Source organism: Anastrepha obliqua, chromosome 1 (genome assembly GCF_027943255.1).
Source record: "Anastrepha obliqua isolate idAnaObli1 chromosome 1, idAnaObli1_1.0, whole genome shotgun sequence".
In the NCBI taxonomy this organism is placed as follows: Eukaryota; Metazoa; Arthropoda; class Insecta; order Diptera; family Tephritidae; genus Anastrepha; species Anastrepha obliqua.
The window spans coordinates 172,550,898-172,569,527 of NC_072892.1; the positions used below are offsets into that span (position 1 = coordinate 172,550,898).

General features: G+C 35.3%; 2 protein-coding genes across 2 annotated transcripts in view; one reads left to right on the top strand and one right to left on the bottom strand.

Annotated features, from left to right (window-relative positions):
* The window catches only part of LOC129241070 (ubiquitin carboxyl-terminal hydrolase 46), a 104,495-nt gene that overhangs the window by 40,077 nt on the left and 45,788 nt on the right, over positions 1–18,630 (bottom strand). The gene's annotated exons all lie outside the window — the stretch shown is intronic.
* Positions 5,093–7,350, top strand: LOC129241063 (endothelin-converting enzyme homolog). Its single transcript, XM_054877214.1, has one exon. It carries the CDS (start codon positions 5,108–5,110, stop codon positions 7,226–7,228), a length of 2,121 nt encoding a protein of 706 aa, XP_054733189.1. The 5' UTR covers positions 5,093–5,107; the 3' UTR covers positions 7,229–7,350.

An 18,630-nucleotide genomic window follows, 5' to 3' on the forward strand; every position in this document is an offset into this window, starting at 1 on the left:
TAATGTGGTTTTTTATTATTAATTTACTCGTGGGCAAAGGTATTCCAATGGTACTTTTATCACGAAACAGTTGAAGAGCAGTACCTTTTCTGGCTAGCTCATCCACTCTACAGTTTCCCTCAATACCTCTGTATCCCGGAACCCAAATAAGGCTGACCTTGAATACGTCACTAATATCATTTAGAGCTGCCCGGCATTCCTGTGCAACCTTCGATCTTAGTATAGCCACATTCATTGATTTGATGGCCGGCTGGCTATCCGATAATATACTACTGTGAGCAAAAAGTAAGGTGAATTTGGTTGTAAAATGAAAAATCTTTATTTTTTCTTGTAAATCAATTTCATCCCCTTCAAAGTAATCCCCTCTCGATGAAATACACTTATGCCAACGATTTTTCCAATTCCCGAAACATGCCAAATAGTCCATTTCCGGTATAGCCATCAGCACCTTCTTCGATTCAGCTCACTCAGCTCCTCAATCGACTCGAAACGCGTTCCCCGGAGTGGTCTCTTGAGTTTTGGGGATAGCCAGAAGTCACACGGAGCCAAATCAGGCGAATACGGTGGTTGCGGAACGATATGCGTGGAATTTTTAGCGAATTGGTCACGAAGAACGAGTGCAGTGTGAGACGGTGCATTATCGTGATGCAAAAACCAAGAGTTGTTGGCCCATAATTCTGGTCTTTTTAGACGAATTGCTTCACGTAAACGACGCATAACGCTCAAATAATATTCCTTATTAACAGTTTGGCCAGGTGGAAGGAATTCATAGTGCACCACACCACGAAAATCGAAAATCGAAAGAAACTGTCATCATGACCTTTATTTTTCAACGACTTTGACGTGCTCTTTTCGGTCTGGCCTCGCCTTTAGCACGATATTCGCTTGATTGGTCGGTTGTTTCAGGGTCGTAAGCATAAATCCAAGTCTCATCTCCCGTAATGATGCATTCGAGCTTGTCCTGATAGTATGAAAGCATTGTTTCACATACATCAACGCGACGACTTTTTTCCAAGAAATTGAGAGTTTTCGCTACCAAACGAGATTTGACTTTTCGTAGGCCCAAATGGTCTTTCAAAATGGTTTTCACAGATCCTTCTGATATTCCGATCATATCTGTAAGGTCTTTAACAGTCAACCGACGATTTTTGAGCACTAACTCCTTCACTTTATTAACGTGTTGGTCATCTGTTGACGTCGATGATCGTCCGGAGCGCTCCAAGTCATCAACACGTTCTCGACCTTCTTTGAAGTCTTTGCACCACTTATAAACATTTTTCTGCGACATGGTCGAATCACCAAATGCCTTCTGCATGCTAAACGTTTCCGCAAACAAAATTTGATGGCACTTCTCTGCTCAATCAAATCAGACAATGTAAAAATCGAAAAATGCACTCTTGGTCGTTTGGTAAACACAAGCGTAAATATATTACTGATAATGGCATTCACATGAAAGTTGGCCCAGATGTTATTAACAGTGCTGTCAACTCATGAAAAAAATAACTAGAGCGAAATTTTAATCCCGCGAAGTTTGACAAATAAATTCACCTTACTTTTTGCCCACAGTAGTATTTATAGTCGTTTTTGTTACCGCGTGCGTATTTAGATATGTAGACGCTGCAGTAGTCTGGTAGTCGAACACATAGTTCCAGTACTAATTCCTTGGAACCATCTATATAAAAATGTTATTTCCCGCTTCTCCGTGGCCTTGGTGTCTGCCACTCTCTTCTTGACGGTATACTTGTCTTGAAGAGTTTGTCGAAGGTAAGTCTAGGAATAGAATAGTATATTTCTTGTTTCTGACTGTTCAGAGTGTGCAAAATAGAGGCGTGGTCAAACCACCGTTCTTTCCATAGCGCCATACTTTTGAGGCTAAGCGCCGAGGCGGCGGCCACGTTTATTTATATTTTGATATACAGATTATTTTTTTATTTTTATTTATATTTTTAATTTTTATTTTATATATATTTTTTTTTTTACCTTTTTCGTTAATTTTTGAATTTTTTATTCATTATAATATTAATTTTATTCATTACAATAATATATTTTTTTCTATTTTGTTGACTCCGCCTTCACAGCTTGAGTCTGCGCGTATTCAACTGGCGAATGCACGTCGGAAGTATTCGCAGACATGGAAAAAAAAACTACCAAAGAAAAAAGAAATAAGCAAAAAAAACACAGAAAACAAAACAAATTCACGGCACGAGAAAACGAGAAAATAACTAATTTGTAGTTAAAGCAAAAATAGTAGAACTTAAATTAGAGTCGCTCAGTCGATTTAATTATAAAATGGAAACATTTAGTCGCAGTGAAAGTAAAGGAATATCAAACGCACGCATCTCTACTGATTTACGAGTATGTTTGTGCATATTTGTGCTTAAGGTATTAGAAAGGGAAATTCGTTTATGGTTGTTATCAGCCACTTTTTTAAGGCATTTGTCTTTCGTTTCAGTGTTTTTTTTCTCTTTTTTTTTAATTTTAACTACTTTGCACAGCGCTTCTACCAACGGATATAATTAGTCGTAAGGAAAGTGAAACTAAAAATAATGCAGTAAGAAAAGAAATAAATAAAAAGACTTACTAAGTGCGAAAACACGAACCAAATCGATAAAAATATGGGTAAGAGATTACAAATTAGCACTTTGTGATATGAAAAATTGTTCAATATTGTGAAATATTTCAGAATTTTATTACTGGACTATCTTTGATTGAGGAGTTATGTCTTGAAGTACAATTTTCTGAAAAAGTATAACCAAAAATTTTCAAATTCAAAATTTTTCTGTTCAATATTGAATGGGATATATGAACTAAAAGGTAAGATCGGCGCGTAACGGTACACACTTATGGACAAAATATTAGAAAAGTGATATTTTGATTCGTTTTAACAGCTTTCCTTGTTTGCGGTTTTTTTAATTTTCATTAATTTTTTAAAGCAATTTTTTTATATTTTTCATAAATTTTTTTATAATTTTTTTTTTTTGTTTTTTTATTTACATACATTTTTTTTTGTTTTTGTTTTTATTTTCATAACTTTTTATAGATTTTCTTTTTATTTTCATTAATTTTTTATAGAAATTGCAATAAATTGTGCAATAAATAAATGTAATTTTTTTTTTAATTTTTTTAATTTATAAAGCATTTTTTTTGTTTTTTATCTTCATTAATTATTTACATATTTTTTTTTAATTTTCATTAATTTTATAAAAAAAGTATTTATTTTGTAATTTTTTTTTACTTTCATTCATTTTTTATAAAAATTGTTTTTAATTTTCATTTTTTTTAAAGAAATATTTTTTTTTTAATTTTTTAATTTTTTTAAAGATTTTTTTTTTTAATTTAGAATTTTTTAATAAAGAATATATTTGCTTTTTGTTTTTTTAATCTTTATTTATTTTTTACATAATTGTTCTTTTTTTTGCTTTTCTAATTTTCATTAATTTAATAAAGAAAGTTTTTATTTTTTTCCAATTTTTTTTGTTTTTTTTTTAATCTTCATTAATATTTTATAGAATTGTTTTTTTTTTTTTGCTTTATTAATTTTCATAAATTTTATAAAGAAAGTTTTTATTTTTTCCCCGTGGTAGACGTAGGGACGGCGATGACTGACGACTTACACTATATCAGAGGGCGCAAGTAAAGGTGGCTCGGTCATACACTACGCAAGTGAGGCACGGAGATCAGCAGGCAAGCACTAGACTGGAAACTCCAGAGTCAGCGCAACCGAGGCAGACCTAGGGACTCATGGCAAGTAAAAGCACACGTAGGGAATGGAACGAAATGGAAAAAATTTTGCTTTCGGCCTATGCTTCGCAACGGAGCTCGAGAAACTACGAAGACCAGTATACTAGATAGGGGCTAAATCTGTTCCTATTTCCAATTTGATGAATAATTTTTGATTGGAAATTTTTGTTTAATATTTTTGCATAATTCAGAGTTATTTTTTCATTTGTGCAAATGTAAACAAAAATATCGTGAATACTGTGACCTTTGCTTCCTGAAGCACGTACGCGATTAATTTAGACCTTGGGTGTATGTATAGGGGGATAGGTAAAGGGTGATCAATTTATAGGTATCGGATTTTAAATTGAAATAAAGGAACGAAAATTCAAATTCATTGACAATCTTTATTATTTTTGTGTGGAACTATTCATGATATTTATTTTTTAAAGACAATCCCATTCAAATGGTGGCCGCAACTGCGAGGTAATTCGGCCACCAGTAAACACCGATTTTGAATGACTCGCTGGAGGACTTCGGACGACATCACGTGAATAACTTTAGTAATGTTCGCTTCCAATGCCTCAATCGAAGCTGGTTTATCCACAAATCATTTACACTTTGCATACCCCCACAAATAAAAGTCCAAAGGTGTGATATCACAAGATCTTGGCGGGCAATCCACTGGCCCGAGACGAGAAATAAATTGCTCACCAAAGCAACGACGCAGTAAATCTATTCTTTCAAGGGCTGTATGACAATCAGCGCCATCTTGTTGGGAACCAAATGTTGTAAATGTTGTGGAGATCATGAACTTCAATTTCCGGCACCCGGCATCCTGCATCAAAAAGTCGCTTTTCGTGGCGCGATAGACTTCGCCATTCACTGTTACATTGGCGCCTGCTTCGTCTTTGAAGAAATATGCGCCGATGATTCCTCTAGCCTATAGGCCACACCAAACTATCTTTTTCGAAGGATGGCTACGGGCTGCTCTTCAGTCTACATACAGTAATTTGCTTATTAGACTTAGCCATTGAGCCAAAAATGAGCCTAATCGCTGAGCCCCATGAGTTGGGAGCGCCGTGATTTTCGTAATACAAGTTGTACAATTTGTAAACGTTGTTGAGGCGTAAATCTTTCCATTATGAAGTGTCAATGAATAATGAAAAATTTATGTATTTAGTTTGACTGTAGTCACGCATGATCTGTCAAACAAACCCTATTGAGAAAAGTACTTCCAATCTGATCACCCTTTGTAAGGCGTGCAAATGCTTATCGCCGAACGAGGTGATGTTTGCGTTAGAAGAAAACGATGTACACAGCAAAATTCTAAAAGCAATATTTGATTTTCCAGCCAATTCAGTACTGATTTTAGTTTCGCTACGTCAAAATGCCGAGATTTGTGCGGTTATCGCTGCATTTGTGTGTCGCTCTAAGCAGCGCAATCGCTTTGAGTTGTTTCGCATTTCAAGTTGCGGCTCAACGTGACGCGAGCAACCGCGATATTGAAGGAAAAATCATACGCAATGCTAAGGCAACCGAGGTACTCAAATATATGAATCTCTTAGCCGATCCATGCAATAACTTTTACGAATTTGCATGCGGCAAATGGCCAGAACATCAGCCACAACTTGAAGAGGGTGACGCGCTAATCTCAGTCCAAACACAGCTGATTCAACGTGTACAAACAGATGTACAACGGCTGCTCGATGCAATCAATGCTAAGACCAACAGTAAACGCAATGTAGACAAACGCAAAATTAAAGAATTCTACATGTCCTGTTTGACAGTTGCGCGTTCGTCCGATATGCAGAAGAATTTCCTAATGAATTTTGTTAAGGAATATAACGGCATGCCTCTGCTTTCGGTCACCAACTGGAACATCAATTACGATTGGGTGCAAGTAATCGCGCGCTTACGTCTCAACTACGGTTTCGACTTTCTAATTGGAATGGACGTTGAAAAAAAGGGCCGAGCTGTCATATCTTTGACTGAACCGAAAACGACATTGATTCCGCGCAATTTGTGTAGCGCTGGTTCCGCTCTGGATGCGGACAAACGCGATGCAATCTCCGAACAATTGCAGACGGAGGTGTCGAAGAATTTACAAGCTTGGTTGGCGCTAAGAGCCGACGAAACGGATCGCGTAGCTGGCGATATTATACGTTTCGAGTTCGAGTTGTGCAGGTTTATGAGGGAAGAAGAATCGTTGCCACCGTCGAAAGATAGCAAATCCGAGCGAATTGTCTACGAGGGACGAGATTTGTCAGATCTGTCGAAACAATTTGGCAATATAATCAATTTCGGAAAGTATTTGGATATAAGTCTGAATACGAGCACTGCAAACGTGGAGATTGTTATGCAATCGCCGAGATATTTTCAACATTTGGCGCGTGTTGCCCGCAACAATCCCAAGCCAACGCTGACCAATTACATAATGTATCGCGCCCTCTCCGCCATCAACTTTCCTCGCGATGAGGCCAAATACCCGCCTGCACCGTATTGCACAGAGCTCATCATGCGCTACTTCCCTAAATTTATTGGTCAGCTGTATTATTCGAGCACAAACATTTCATATCATCGTAGCGCGATTCAAGCCGATTTAGAGCAACTTTTTGGCACAATCAAGGAGGCATTGAGGGAGACTTTGAATGTAGATGGTTTGCCCGAGAATGCGCGTCGAATTTTTCAAAATAAACTTATGCTCTACGAAACGCTGTCTTTTCCCAAAAATAAAAACGCCAATCTGCGTGATCTGCCATCGCTGGAGCGTAGAAATTTCTGGCTCATGCAAGATATCGTCATGAAATACCGGGGCTACAAGGAGCAGCAACGTTTTTATGGTGGCGATGCTGAGGTAGATGAAAATAGCGTCGAATACACGGATATACAAATGAAGCTGGAGGAAAATGGCATCGTTACCGGTTGGGGTATTTTACATCCACCTTTCTATGATTATGTCTATGCGAAATCTTTAAAGTATGCCATAATCGGTCAACGCATTGCACGTGAGCTGGTTGGCGCTATGATACCCGATGAGGAAGAGACTGAGATTACACGTGACGAATCGGTTATGGAAGCATTCAATAACATATCCGAGTGCTATCGCATGCAGTACAGCAACTTTTTATACAACATACCAAACGAATTCTACAATACCAGCAAATTGCGTGAACTAATGACGGATAGTGCGGGCTTAAATGTGGCCTTCAAAGCCTATCTCGCATGGCTGGAGTCGGTGGATCCGAGCAATCGCGAAATTTTAAGGCGTGAAACTCTGCCCGGTGTTGACTTTACAAATACACAATTATTTTTCATCAGTTTTGCGCAATCCCGTTGCTATGCCAAATACATGAGTGAGCCGCCACCGACGTTCTTGCCCTTGGGCACACACACCGAAGAACTCTTCGACGTAAATGGAGTGTTGGCAAATAATGTGGAGTTTGCGCGCGAATTTGGATGTACGCCAGGTGCGGAGATGAATCCTGATGAAAAATGTACGGTGTATTAAAGTGAAATTAAATTTTAAGCAAACGTATTGGTATTTGAAAATATTGAAAAATAATGAAAAAAATTGTGTTGCATTTATCATAGAAAAAAATATATATTAAAAATCTTAATTTAAAAACTTAATTTTATAATTATTTCTATTTAATAATTACTAATAAGTCATCATTTTATTGAAAATAACTTATTTGAGCGCCATTTTGAGCTCCGTCGTTTGGGTGCCAAGCGCTGACGTCATCGGTACACCAAATTAATTTAAAAAAAATGGCAACATCAGTGTGATGATGTCTAATCTGACATCTATCGTGTCCGATTCACCACTTCTCTGCTCGCTGCCAGTGAAGCAAAACCTTTGTATGTGACAGGAACAACAATTTAGCGATTACACTGTGCGACAGTGAAATTACACTTTTATTGAGACCTAGCACAACTTGTGGCTATAGAAAAACTAAGAAAAATGGTATAGGAGAAATTTCCAATACACCCCCAAAATCTCATTTTATGGCCATAAAACCGTTTTTCAGTAGGTTGATGTGAAGAATAACTCCTAACTTCGCCAATTTCCATCCGATTTCGAATTTGCTTTTTTAGTTCGAAAGAACAAAAACAAGCCTTTTTGACAGTGTGTTGACATTTTTTCTGAAATGACAACTGACGAGACTGTAGACGGAAGTATTTGGAATTTTTTTATTTTTTCTCTATTTTTTCAACTTTGACATAATTTTTACGATATTATCCGATATTGAGGATTTTTTTTAGTACATTACTGTTATAGTAAATTTAATTTTGCGTCAAATGAGCTATATTTGAATTATATATATAATTGAATTAAAATTAATAGAGTTGTGTGGGTTTTAAGATTTTTTTTTTTTTTTTACTACGAGATTTGGTATTCGTTTCGAAGCATGAAAATGATAACAAGTGTCATTATAAACACATAATATTTATTGGAGTATTGTGCAGTGCAGCACTGTACGGTATGGTACGGTGCGGTACGGTGCAGTACACAACGGAACTGGTTCCAAACTTAAAAATGCATTGGAAACGCCCCTTTGGAGTTTAGTATGGTACGGTACATTTGTCATTCTCTTCATCAGTTTTGAATACTTCTCTGTAAGAAATTCGATCATCATCATTCATCTTAAGTCGTCATCAACTAAACTCCATTGTTTAAATCGAGAAGCGAGCGTTTCAGATTATCTTCCCGATAGAAGTAAATCACGAGAAAGATCCTGAAAATCTGAATTTGATACAATGTGTCGTTCTGAAGACTTAGAACCAGACGGAAAGTACTCTTCATCATCAGGTTTATTGTTATCAGTTTGATCATCATCAGCAATGAGTTGAACTTCCTTCAGTTCATGATCTGCGGTTGAGTCAATCATATCGTCCAAGACTACGGGGTTCTTAACAGTTGCAACATCAGCCTACTTTATGTGTTTTCGAGTTTTATAATGACGACCGTACGGACGTACCGTTTTACAAAAATAACAATCATCTGGTTTATGATAAGGCTGAGGATGCCACATCATCGGAGAATATTGAGAAATTCGACTTTTCTGGCAACGTTTTGATTTATATCTCTTGAATTTCAATGAAACAAACAATAAAACTTTGACGTTTTAATAGGGTTAAATTATAATAACAAACTTCTTGTTAATCAATGCACAGTGTGAACTTTGGTACACTTGGGAGCTTTTTCATATTTCTATTGAAAAAAAATGTGCTATAATATGTCAGATATTTTGGTAAGTTCTAACCAGTTCTGTTGTATGCAGTACAGTGTACTCTTATGTATACATATACACTCCAATAAATATTACGTATCTATAATAACGTATCAAAACACGCCCTTATTCCCATTTAGCGAAGCTATACCTACATACCAAATTAGTAAAAACAAAAAAAAAAATCTTAACTCACACAACTCTATTAATTTTAACTCAATTACAGTCAAATATAGCTCATTTGACGCAAAATTAAATTTACTATAACAGTGGGGTACTAAAAAAAATCCTCAATATCGGATAATATCGTAAAAATTATGTCAAAGTTGAAAAAATAGAGAAAAAATAAAAAAATTCCAAATACTTCCGTCTACAGTCTCGTCAGTTGTCATTTCAGAAAAAATGTCAACACACTGTCAAAAAGGCTTGTTTTTGTTCTTTCGAACTAAAAAAGCAAATTCGAAATCGGATGGAAATTGGCGAAGTTAGGAGTTATTCTTCACATCAACCTACTTGAAAACGGTTTTATGGCCATAAAATAAGATTTTGGGGGTGTATTGGAAATTTCTCCTATACCATTTTTCTTAGTTTTTCTATAGCCACAAGTTGTGCTAGGTCTCCATAAAAGTATATTTCATTTTTTTTTTTTGTCACACAGTGTTATCAAGCGACTTTGTTTATAGCCGCTTAGCTCACAAGCGGCAGGCTTAGGCCAGTGCTACCAAGTATTAGCATTCCTACCATTTATTTAGGGATTACATTTTGTATATTTTCAGACCAGATGTTTTAAAAAGCAATGGAATAACATTATTTTTTTTGTTATAGTTATTGGCAACACACAGTCCGGTTTGCTTGAATAGAAGCAATAATTTTTATGGATGAAAAGCCACCGTACTTTATTTAGTAATCCAATGTTTTCTGATAATTCAAGTGAATGCTGTACTTTGCTCGAAAATAAACGTGCATCAAAATATTATCCTATCTAACGGTGTTTCGAAGTAGAGAAACTTCAGCAGTTGTAATATTGTGCCCGATTTATCGCTTCACTTGAATAGAGGCGCTCAGTTAGCCTACATTATTTGCGCATTAGAGCTGTGAAAAAGGATTTTTTTTAAGCATTCATTGCGTTTGGTAGAAAACTTCTTAATTCTAATAAAATGGGAAAGCAGAAAGGTTTAACAGATCGCGAAAAAGGTCAAATCGGTATGTTGACCTCAGAGGGACTGCCATATCACCAAATTGGCAAAAAGATTGGTTGAAGTCCAAACGTGAAACAGGGTGTGTTGCGGCGCTTTCCCTGCTTTGGGAAGCACTTAAGTTTCACAATTAAATCCGTTGATAAACTAATTTATTTAGATAAAAAGTTGACAATCCAAAAAATTCCGATAGTCTTCCGTACAGCGTAAATGAACGAGCGGCGAACAACACGTTAAAAAGAATAAGATAATGCAACTGTTTAAATGAACTGAACAGGGCGACTCCTATGGTAAGAATTACAATAGCAGAGCTGCGATGGCTTTGACACCGCAGGATAATCGCAAAATTCTTAGTATTGCAAACCAACATAAAACAACTAAAGAAATGGCAAATATTACAGCCAGCAAATCCACCGCTCAAAGGGCTGTTCTAAAAGCGCCACATCTGAGGCATAAAAAATTACAAAAAAAAAACCGCCTCGATTTTGCAAGGGACCACATGGCTTGGAGTTCTGTTACAAATAACGATACCGGTATATGGAAAAAAGTAGTATTTAGTGACGAAAAGAAGTTCATTCTGGCCGGATGGATACAACAATACTTAAGAAAGTAGGAAAAATACTTGAGTCAAGCCTTGCCAATATCGTACTATGGCGCGTTCGAATTGAAAATTGTAGATGTAACCTGAATAAGTGCAGTAAAATATACTTTTAATAAGCTTTATTGAAACATTCGAAGCAAAAGTTTGGCTGAGATTTTCACATGTAACAAAATATGACAACTTTTTTGTTACATTTTCGGCTTTCTTACATGCAAATAATATTTAATTTTCATCATAACATCTAGAACAGTATTTCCGAACTTTATGGACGTCTCCTTCCTTTTTCTGTATTTATGAACAATTTTTTCTTCCCGAATTGGAATTTCTATCGTGCGTGGTACCTGCACATACCGGACATACATAGTATATGTATACTTGTATTAAGTATTTGGGAGTAAATATTTAAAAAATTTACATCACAACTACCCGCATACTTAGAAGGTTTTTGGTAGATGAGTTCTTGTTGCTCTTGGGTTCGACTTTATAAGATTTGAAATGTGTCAATCGTGGGCCTCCCAAGACCAGAACGTCACAGAAAATGTGTCCCCACATCTTATCGCCTTCAAGACAAAGTCTAAGTAGGGGGACCTATCTGCTGTATATGAAAACGTAGTAGATTATGGCCGATCAGATAACCAGTGAGCAAACTGAGGCTGCCACCGAACAATTTGATTTCATTTTCATCTTAACGCCACAATTAATAAAGTTAGAGGTATACTTGTATATAAATATTAAGTAATGTTCAAGATAATGCTGCTAAAACGCTTAGTACAATATTAGTAAGACCGATACTGCGACGTAATTACACTACATTATCTCCCACCTACCCACTAGTCGTAAGGCGGAGTGCTTGGAGTGAGATTTACAGGGTTTGATTAAAAAGTAACGAGTCTTCCCGCGCGGAGCGTCTGCCAAGCGATCAACTGAATCGGCTGGTGGGGGAAAATGATCGTTGGACCTTCCCCTTCTACTAGAAACCGGTCCCAGTTCGCTGGCAACAGCGGTGCAGTCAACATCGCTCCGCGGGTGAAAGCTGTTTTAAAAGTATGTTAGGATTTTGCAGTGGCGAAAATGCAGCGATCGTTGGAGCAACGTTATTCGATGAAATTTTGCGTAAAGCTAAACAAAACGAGTACCGAAACCATTGGTCTACTCAAGGAGGCTTGCGGGGACCAATCTCTGTCCAGTGACCAGGTAAAACGGTGGCACAAGTCGTACAAGGAAGGCCCTTTCATCACTTCAATTCTCTTCAAATCACTTCATCACGACAATGCGCCGGCACACACAGCCTTCCTCTGCACCACTGCATTTGGCAAGATGGGGGTTCCAATGCTTCCCCACCAACCCTACAGCCCAGACCTGTCCCCTCCGGACTTCTTTTTGTGCCCGCTGAAAAGAAAGCTGAAGGGGAGGCGTTTCGACTCCATCGAGGCGATCCAAAAAAAACTGTGACAGCCGATTAACACTCAAGGGTCCTATTTTGAAGAATATTAGTTGCATAAGCCAAAAGGTTTAATAAAATTGCTTAAAAAAAATAAGGCTCATTACTTTTTAATCAAACCCTGTATGATTAAATTGCTCACACAGCCCATTTCCAACCGTTTTCTTCAGGCTAAAGTTAACCTTAATTTTAACTCTCGAATATCAAAAGGAACTTTAAACTTCTATTTAAAACGATGTCAAACAAAGTACGAACTAAATGAAAAATGAATGATTTAACTCTCATTTCGGCACCATCGGGGTATCAGGCTCGATCAATAAGATATTGGCCGTTAAATGAACGATATTATCCTCTCTCAATAAATGATTGACGATGGTATTTCACCTTAATTCAATAATACAAGCTTGCTTGGATAAAGGAATAAAGTAAATAATGTAGTGAAATAAGGAAAAAGCTATGTAAATTTTAAGCGTAATTGCAAATGTTGTTTCAGTTTCTTTTCATTTATCTTTGAAGGTGACGCGGAAAGCTATTCGAGACTCTGCAGATAAAAATGATTTTTCTAAGACATTTGCTATATCGCTAAAACTAAATGAACCATATTTTATATATATATAGTTCTAGAGAAAATAAAGCGTTTTTCAGTAAGAGCGCTTCAACTTTTTTTTTGAATAAAACACAAACGGTTTGACTTTTTGAACTAATTTTTTTTTTATTATCGAGTTTAAACATATACATTTAAGTATGAAATTCGATTTCTTTGGCATGACCACCGCGTGCACGTTTTACGAAGTCCAACCGTTGAACCCAATTTTCGACCACTCTTTTGCATAAATCGGCCGAAATTCCAGAAATTTTGCGTTCAATATTGGCTCTGAGCTCACAAATCGTCGCCGGCTTGTTACTGTAGACCAATGACTTCACATAACCCCAAAGAAAATAGTCTAGAGGCGTCAAATCAAACGAGCGCGGCGGCCATTCGACCGGTTCATTTCTGGAAATAATGCGCTCATCGAACTTACTCTTCAACAAATCAATTGTAGCGTGTGCTGTGTGGCTTGTGGCCCCGTCCTGTTGAAACCACATGTCGTCTAAGTCCATACCATTCAATTGCGGCCAAAAATAATCGTTTATCATGTCGCGGTATCGATTTCCATTCACAGTAACGTGGCGATCGTTTTCGTCAACGAAAAAATATGGGCCAATTACGCCGCCGGCATGTAAACCGCACCAAACAGTGATTTTTTCGGGATGCAACGGTGCCTCATGAATCACGTGTGGATTGCTTTCTGCCCAGTAACGCATATTTTGCTTGTTGACAAAGCCATTGAGCCAAAAGTGAGCTTCATCACTGAAGATGATTTTTCGACTTTAAACTTTCTTAACAGAACACGCATTTTTATAATAAAATTCAATGATTTGCAAGCGTTGCTCAAGTGTGTAGCGTTCCATGATGAAATGTATACTAATGAAGTTTACAAATGACAAGCGAAAAATAAAAAATATTGCGTCGTTCGCCCTCCCTATCGGAAAAAAGTTGAAGCGCACCTATTGAAAAACGCTTTACTATATAAAGATAGTAATTTCGAATTAATTTGTTCAAAAAATAGATCTTACAATAACTCCTACTTCTAGTTATGCAGTAAAACTGATTTGTGCGACGCTGCCCAATACTTTTGCGCATTCCTTGCTGAAAGTCATCGTTCGCGGCTGCAATTCTACTTGAATTGGTGTTACAGTTTATTATCCGCACATGGCAATAAAAGTGATTTACTGCAGCACCACGCATTATTATCGTTGCAGGAAAGCTTATCACAAAAATACGACCCGCTTAATCGCATGTAGTAAGAGTGTTATTTTCATATGACTTTCGATTACTTGGCTAATATTATAAAATTCTTTCAAATGCTGCAAAAGAGCGTTGAAAACTATTATACGTGAAGTGTTAACGGGAACTGAGAGAAAATGCTATAGCTGAGGATGACGATGAAATGTTCTTAATTAAATTGAAGGGGAACGATGATGCAGTGGCCGAATTCGACAACGAGGCGGAGATTGATATTGAAAGCTATACGGAGTGAAGATTCAAGATAATATCCAATTTAATAATTTTAAATTTCGCTTAGTTTGTAATACAGTGATTTCAATATATTGTAAATTAAATACATTTCGTTTGCACTAGATAATTTTGTTTGTATGGAGTCTAACGGAAGTAATTTGAACCATCGATTTTTATGACTTTGACAGCTAAAATAATATCCGTGATGCGTTATCATCTTGAAGCGCCTCTTTTAAGCAATAAAAGTGGTTTTTCTCTAAACAATTTCCACTATAACTAAACAAATTTATTCGAATAAAATACTAACGAAATTTAAATTATTATACACAAGAAACAATATTACATCTAGAATTACATCATTAAGAATCGAACTAGTTTCACTTTAGTTTTGAGAGATATTTCAGTTGTAGCACTGATAATGATCACTTCAGTTAAATTAACGATGCATATTTTTATATATTTTCCTCAACCTTTCTATTGAAACACTTGCAAATATATATTTTACCTTGTGTACTATTTCTACTACCTTTCTACTATAATTTTCGCAGACGGCGACCACATTCTTCCCCTTTCTCTCTACTTCCAAAATCCAACAATAGGTTAAGAAGTGTCAAATTTCAGTTGTCACTGAATACAGAATCTTGTATTATGGAATCATGGGATGCCACTAACTTTTTACTCGGCCGATGATTTTTTTCAATAGCTGAACAATTTTAAAGCTAATTGTTTAAAAAACTCTTGCCCTTCATGGTCGCAAGTCATGCAGACTGCAATAATTCCGCGTGGGTTGGACGGGAAAAGTGCAGTCGTTTAATTTGTTATTATTATTATTAATGTTATTGAAGGCATAATCAAACAACTTCGCCTATCTGTGAGCTGCTACCACACCTCAGTATAAGCTGCGCTCTGAGTTTACGCACTCGATTATTAAACCTACCCGAGATGATCATCTCCGGCCATAAAACCACTGAAGTAAAGAGAAACCATAGGGGATTTGTTATCTTTAAAGTTTATTCAACGGAAGTTCACGCAATTTAGAATAGTTAACGGTTATAAAGCATATAATTGATCTCTATCAGCAAAAGAAACAAAAAAACCAAAACAAACAGAAGTAATTAAATACTATAAAAAGAGTGAAATAGTAAATTTAAAAAAATATAATTAAAATAAAAAGTAAAAAGTAAAAAAAGAAAACAACGGGAGGAGTCTATGTATGGCAAAAGAAAAACAAAAGTGAAAAAAATTAAATCCGCATTTAATTGATCACTCACGCATAGCCGACAAGCTTAGTAGTCACAAGCAACTCACCTGCAAATAAACAAGAAAAAATGCTTTAGTAAGAAATTTGAGGTAAAAAAGTATAAGACAAGTTTAAACACTACTCAAGGTTAAATGCAAGACAAAGTTTATATATATATAATTTTTTTTTATTTTATACTTATAATGAAATGTATGTAGAAAGTTCAACGCCACTAAACTGGCGCCCATTCTCAGTTAAAGAAACAACAAATAAGTGGCATTTGTAGCACGCAACGGACAGCAAAAAACATCTTATAGCCCACATTGCAGCACTCCAAAAGCAATTATGGTCCGAGTTCACAAATAATATTTAAATATTGTTAAGCATTTATCAAATTTTTTAAGCCCATGTAAAAATATAAGTAAACGCTCAATGACAAGCATACGAGTGTTAAGCGTTAGACACCCAAGAGAGGCAATTTTTAAAAAATTTTTTTTTTCTTGATATTTTTCAATTTATTTGTTTTATTTTTTTTAAGTTTATTTATTTGTATTTTTATTTAAATTTTTTACATTTATTTTATTTCATTTTTATTTTATTATTTTTTAATATATTTATTTGTTTATTTTTTAATATATTTATTTGTTTAAATATTTTTTATTTTTTTTAATTTATACTTAGGTTAGGTTATGGTGGTAGTCGGTTCGTATGACTTAGACCTTACAGGTCCGTTGTGATACCACTGAACCTTGAGACACGGGAACCTTGTTTATTTATTTTCATAAAACCATTTTGTGGCTTTTATGAAGCGCAGGATTGGTATAATCCCCGCGCCAGACGGTTTTGTAAGACAATTGAAAAAATGTTTACCTAGACAACCTGCTCTGATTATAGCTAAGGCTGGAAAATTGCAAAGGAAGTGTTCAACTGTTTCTTCTTCTTCCTAATCTCTACAACTTTTGCAATATTCATGGGAGAATACTCCTAGTCTTAAGGAATTCCTGCCAAATAGCCAAATGACCGGTTAAACAAGCCACGACCTTCGAGATATCATCTCTTGAGAGGCTAAGCAATTCTTTTGTTCTTTTCTTGTTTATTTGCGGCCATAGTAGCCTAGCTGATACGCAAGTATCTTCATCTTTCCATGACCTATTGGCCTCTTGGATAATGTTGTCTTTTATTTTATTATTTTTATTGGTACTTTTGTCACTGAGCAGTTTAGAACAGTACCTTTCCTAGCTAGCTCATCGACTTAACAGTTTCTCTCAATATCCCTGCGCCCCGGAACCCAAATAAGGCTGACCTCGAATACGACGCTAATATCATTTAGCGCTGCCCGGCATTCCTGTGCAACCTTCGATCTTAATATAGCCACATTCATTGATTTAATAGCCGCCTGGCTATCCGAAAATATATTTATAGTCGTTTTTGTTATGGCATGCGTATTTAGATATGTAGCCACTTCTTTTATATATAGCTAGAACCTCTGCCTGATAGACGCTGAAGTAGTCTGGTAGTCGAACACATAGTTCCCCAGTACTAATTCCTTCGAAAATACTCCATAGCCAACCTTATCGTCTAGCTTGGACCATCTATAAAATGTAATTTCCCCCTTCTCCATGGCCTTGGTGTCTGCCACTCTCTTCTTGACGGTATACTTGTCTTGAAGAGTTTGTCGAAGGTAAGTCTAGGAATAGAATAGTATATTTCTTGTTTCTGACTGTTCAGAGTGTGCAAAATAGAGACGTGGTCAAACCACCGTTCTTTCCATAGCGCCATACGACTTTTTTTATTTTATTTATATTTTTTTTTTCTTTTTTTTTTATTTTTATTTAAATGTTTTTTTTATTCATTAATTTTTTTTATTTTAACTTTTTGGTTAATTTTTGCATTTTTTATTTAATTATTATTATTTTTATTTGCTTATATTTTATTGTCATTTATATTCTTTTTTATATTTTTTAATTTTATTTATATATATTTTTTATTTTATTTTTTGCTTTTATTATTTTATAATTATAATTATTCATTACTATATTTTTTTTCTGTTTTGTTGACTCCGCCTTCACAGCTTGAGTCTGCGCGTATTCAACTGGCGAATGCACATCGGAAGTATTCGCAGACATGGAAAAAAAACTACCAAAGAAAAAAGAAATAAGCAAAAAAACACAGAAAACAAAACAAATTCACCGCGCGAAAACACATGAAAATAACTAATTTGTAGTTAAAGCAAAAATAGTAGAACTTAAATTAGAGTCGCTCAGTCGATTTAATTATAAAATCTAAACGTTTAGTCGCAGTGAAAGTAAAGGAATATCAAACGCACGCATCTCTACTGATTTACGAGTATGTTTGTGCATATTTGTGCTTAAGGTATTAGAAAGGGAAATTCGTTTATGGTTTGTTATCAGCCACTTTTTTACGGCATTTGTCTTTCGTTTCAGTGTTTTTTTTTCTCTTTTTTTTAATTTTAACTACTTTCCACAGCGCTTCTACCAACGGATATAATTAGTCGTAAGGAAAGTGAAACTAAAACTAATGCAGTAAGAAAAGAAATAAATAATAAGACTTACTAAGTGCGTAAACACCAACCAAATACGATAAAAAAGTGGGTAAGAGATTACAAATTAGCACTTTGTGATATGAAAAATTGTTCAATATTGTGAAATATTTCAGAATTTTATTACTGGACTACCTTTGTTTGAGGAGTTATGTCTAGTTTTAACTTTCAACGAATCGATTTTTTTGTTTCTGCATTTTCTTGAAGTACAATTTTCTGAAAAAGTATGACCAAAAATTTTCAAATTCAAAATTTTTCAAATTTAAATATTGAATGAGATATATGAACTAAAAGATCGGCGCGTAACGGTACACACTTATGCACAAAATATGAGAAAATTGATATTTTTATTCGTTTTAACTGCTTTCCCCTTGTTTTTTTTTTTAATTTTCATTAATTATTTTTAAATCTTTTTTCTTGTTTTTTTATTTTCATTAATTTTTTAATTGGGTTTTAAATTTTTTTTTTTTTGTGTTTTTTTATTTTCATTAATTTTTTACAGAAATTATTCTTATTTTTTTAATTTTCTTCATTTTTTTAAAGAATTTTTTTTTTTTTTTTGTTAATTTTCTTAATTTTATA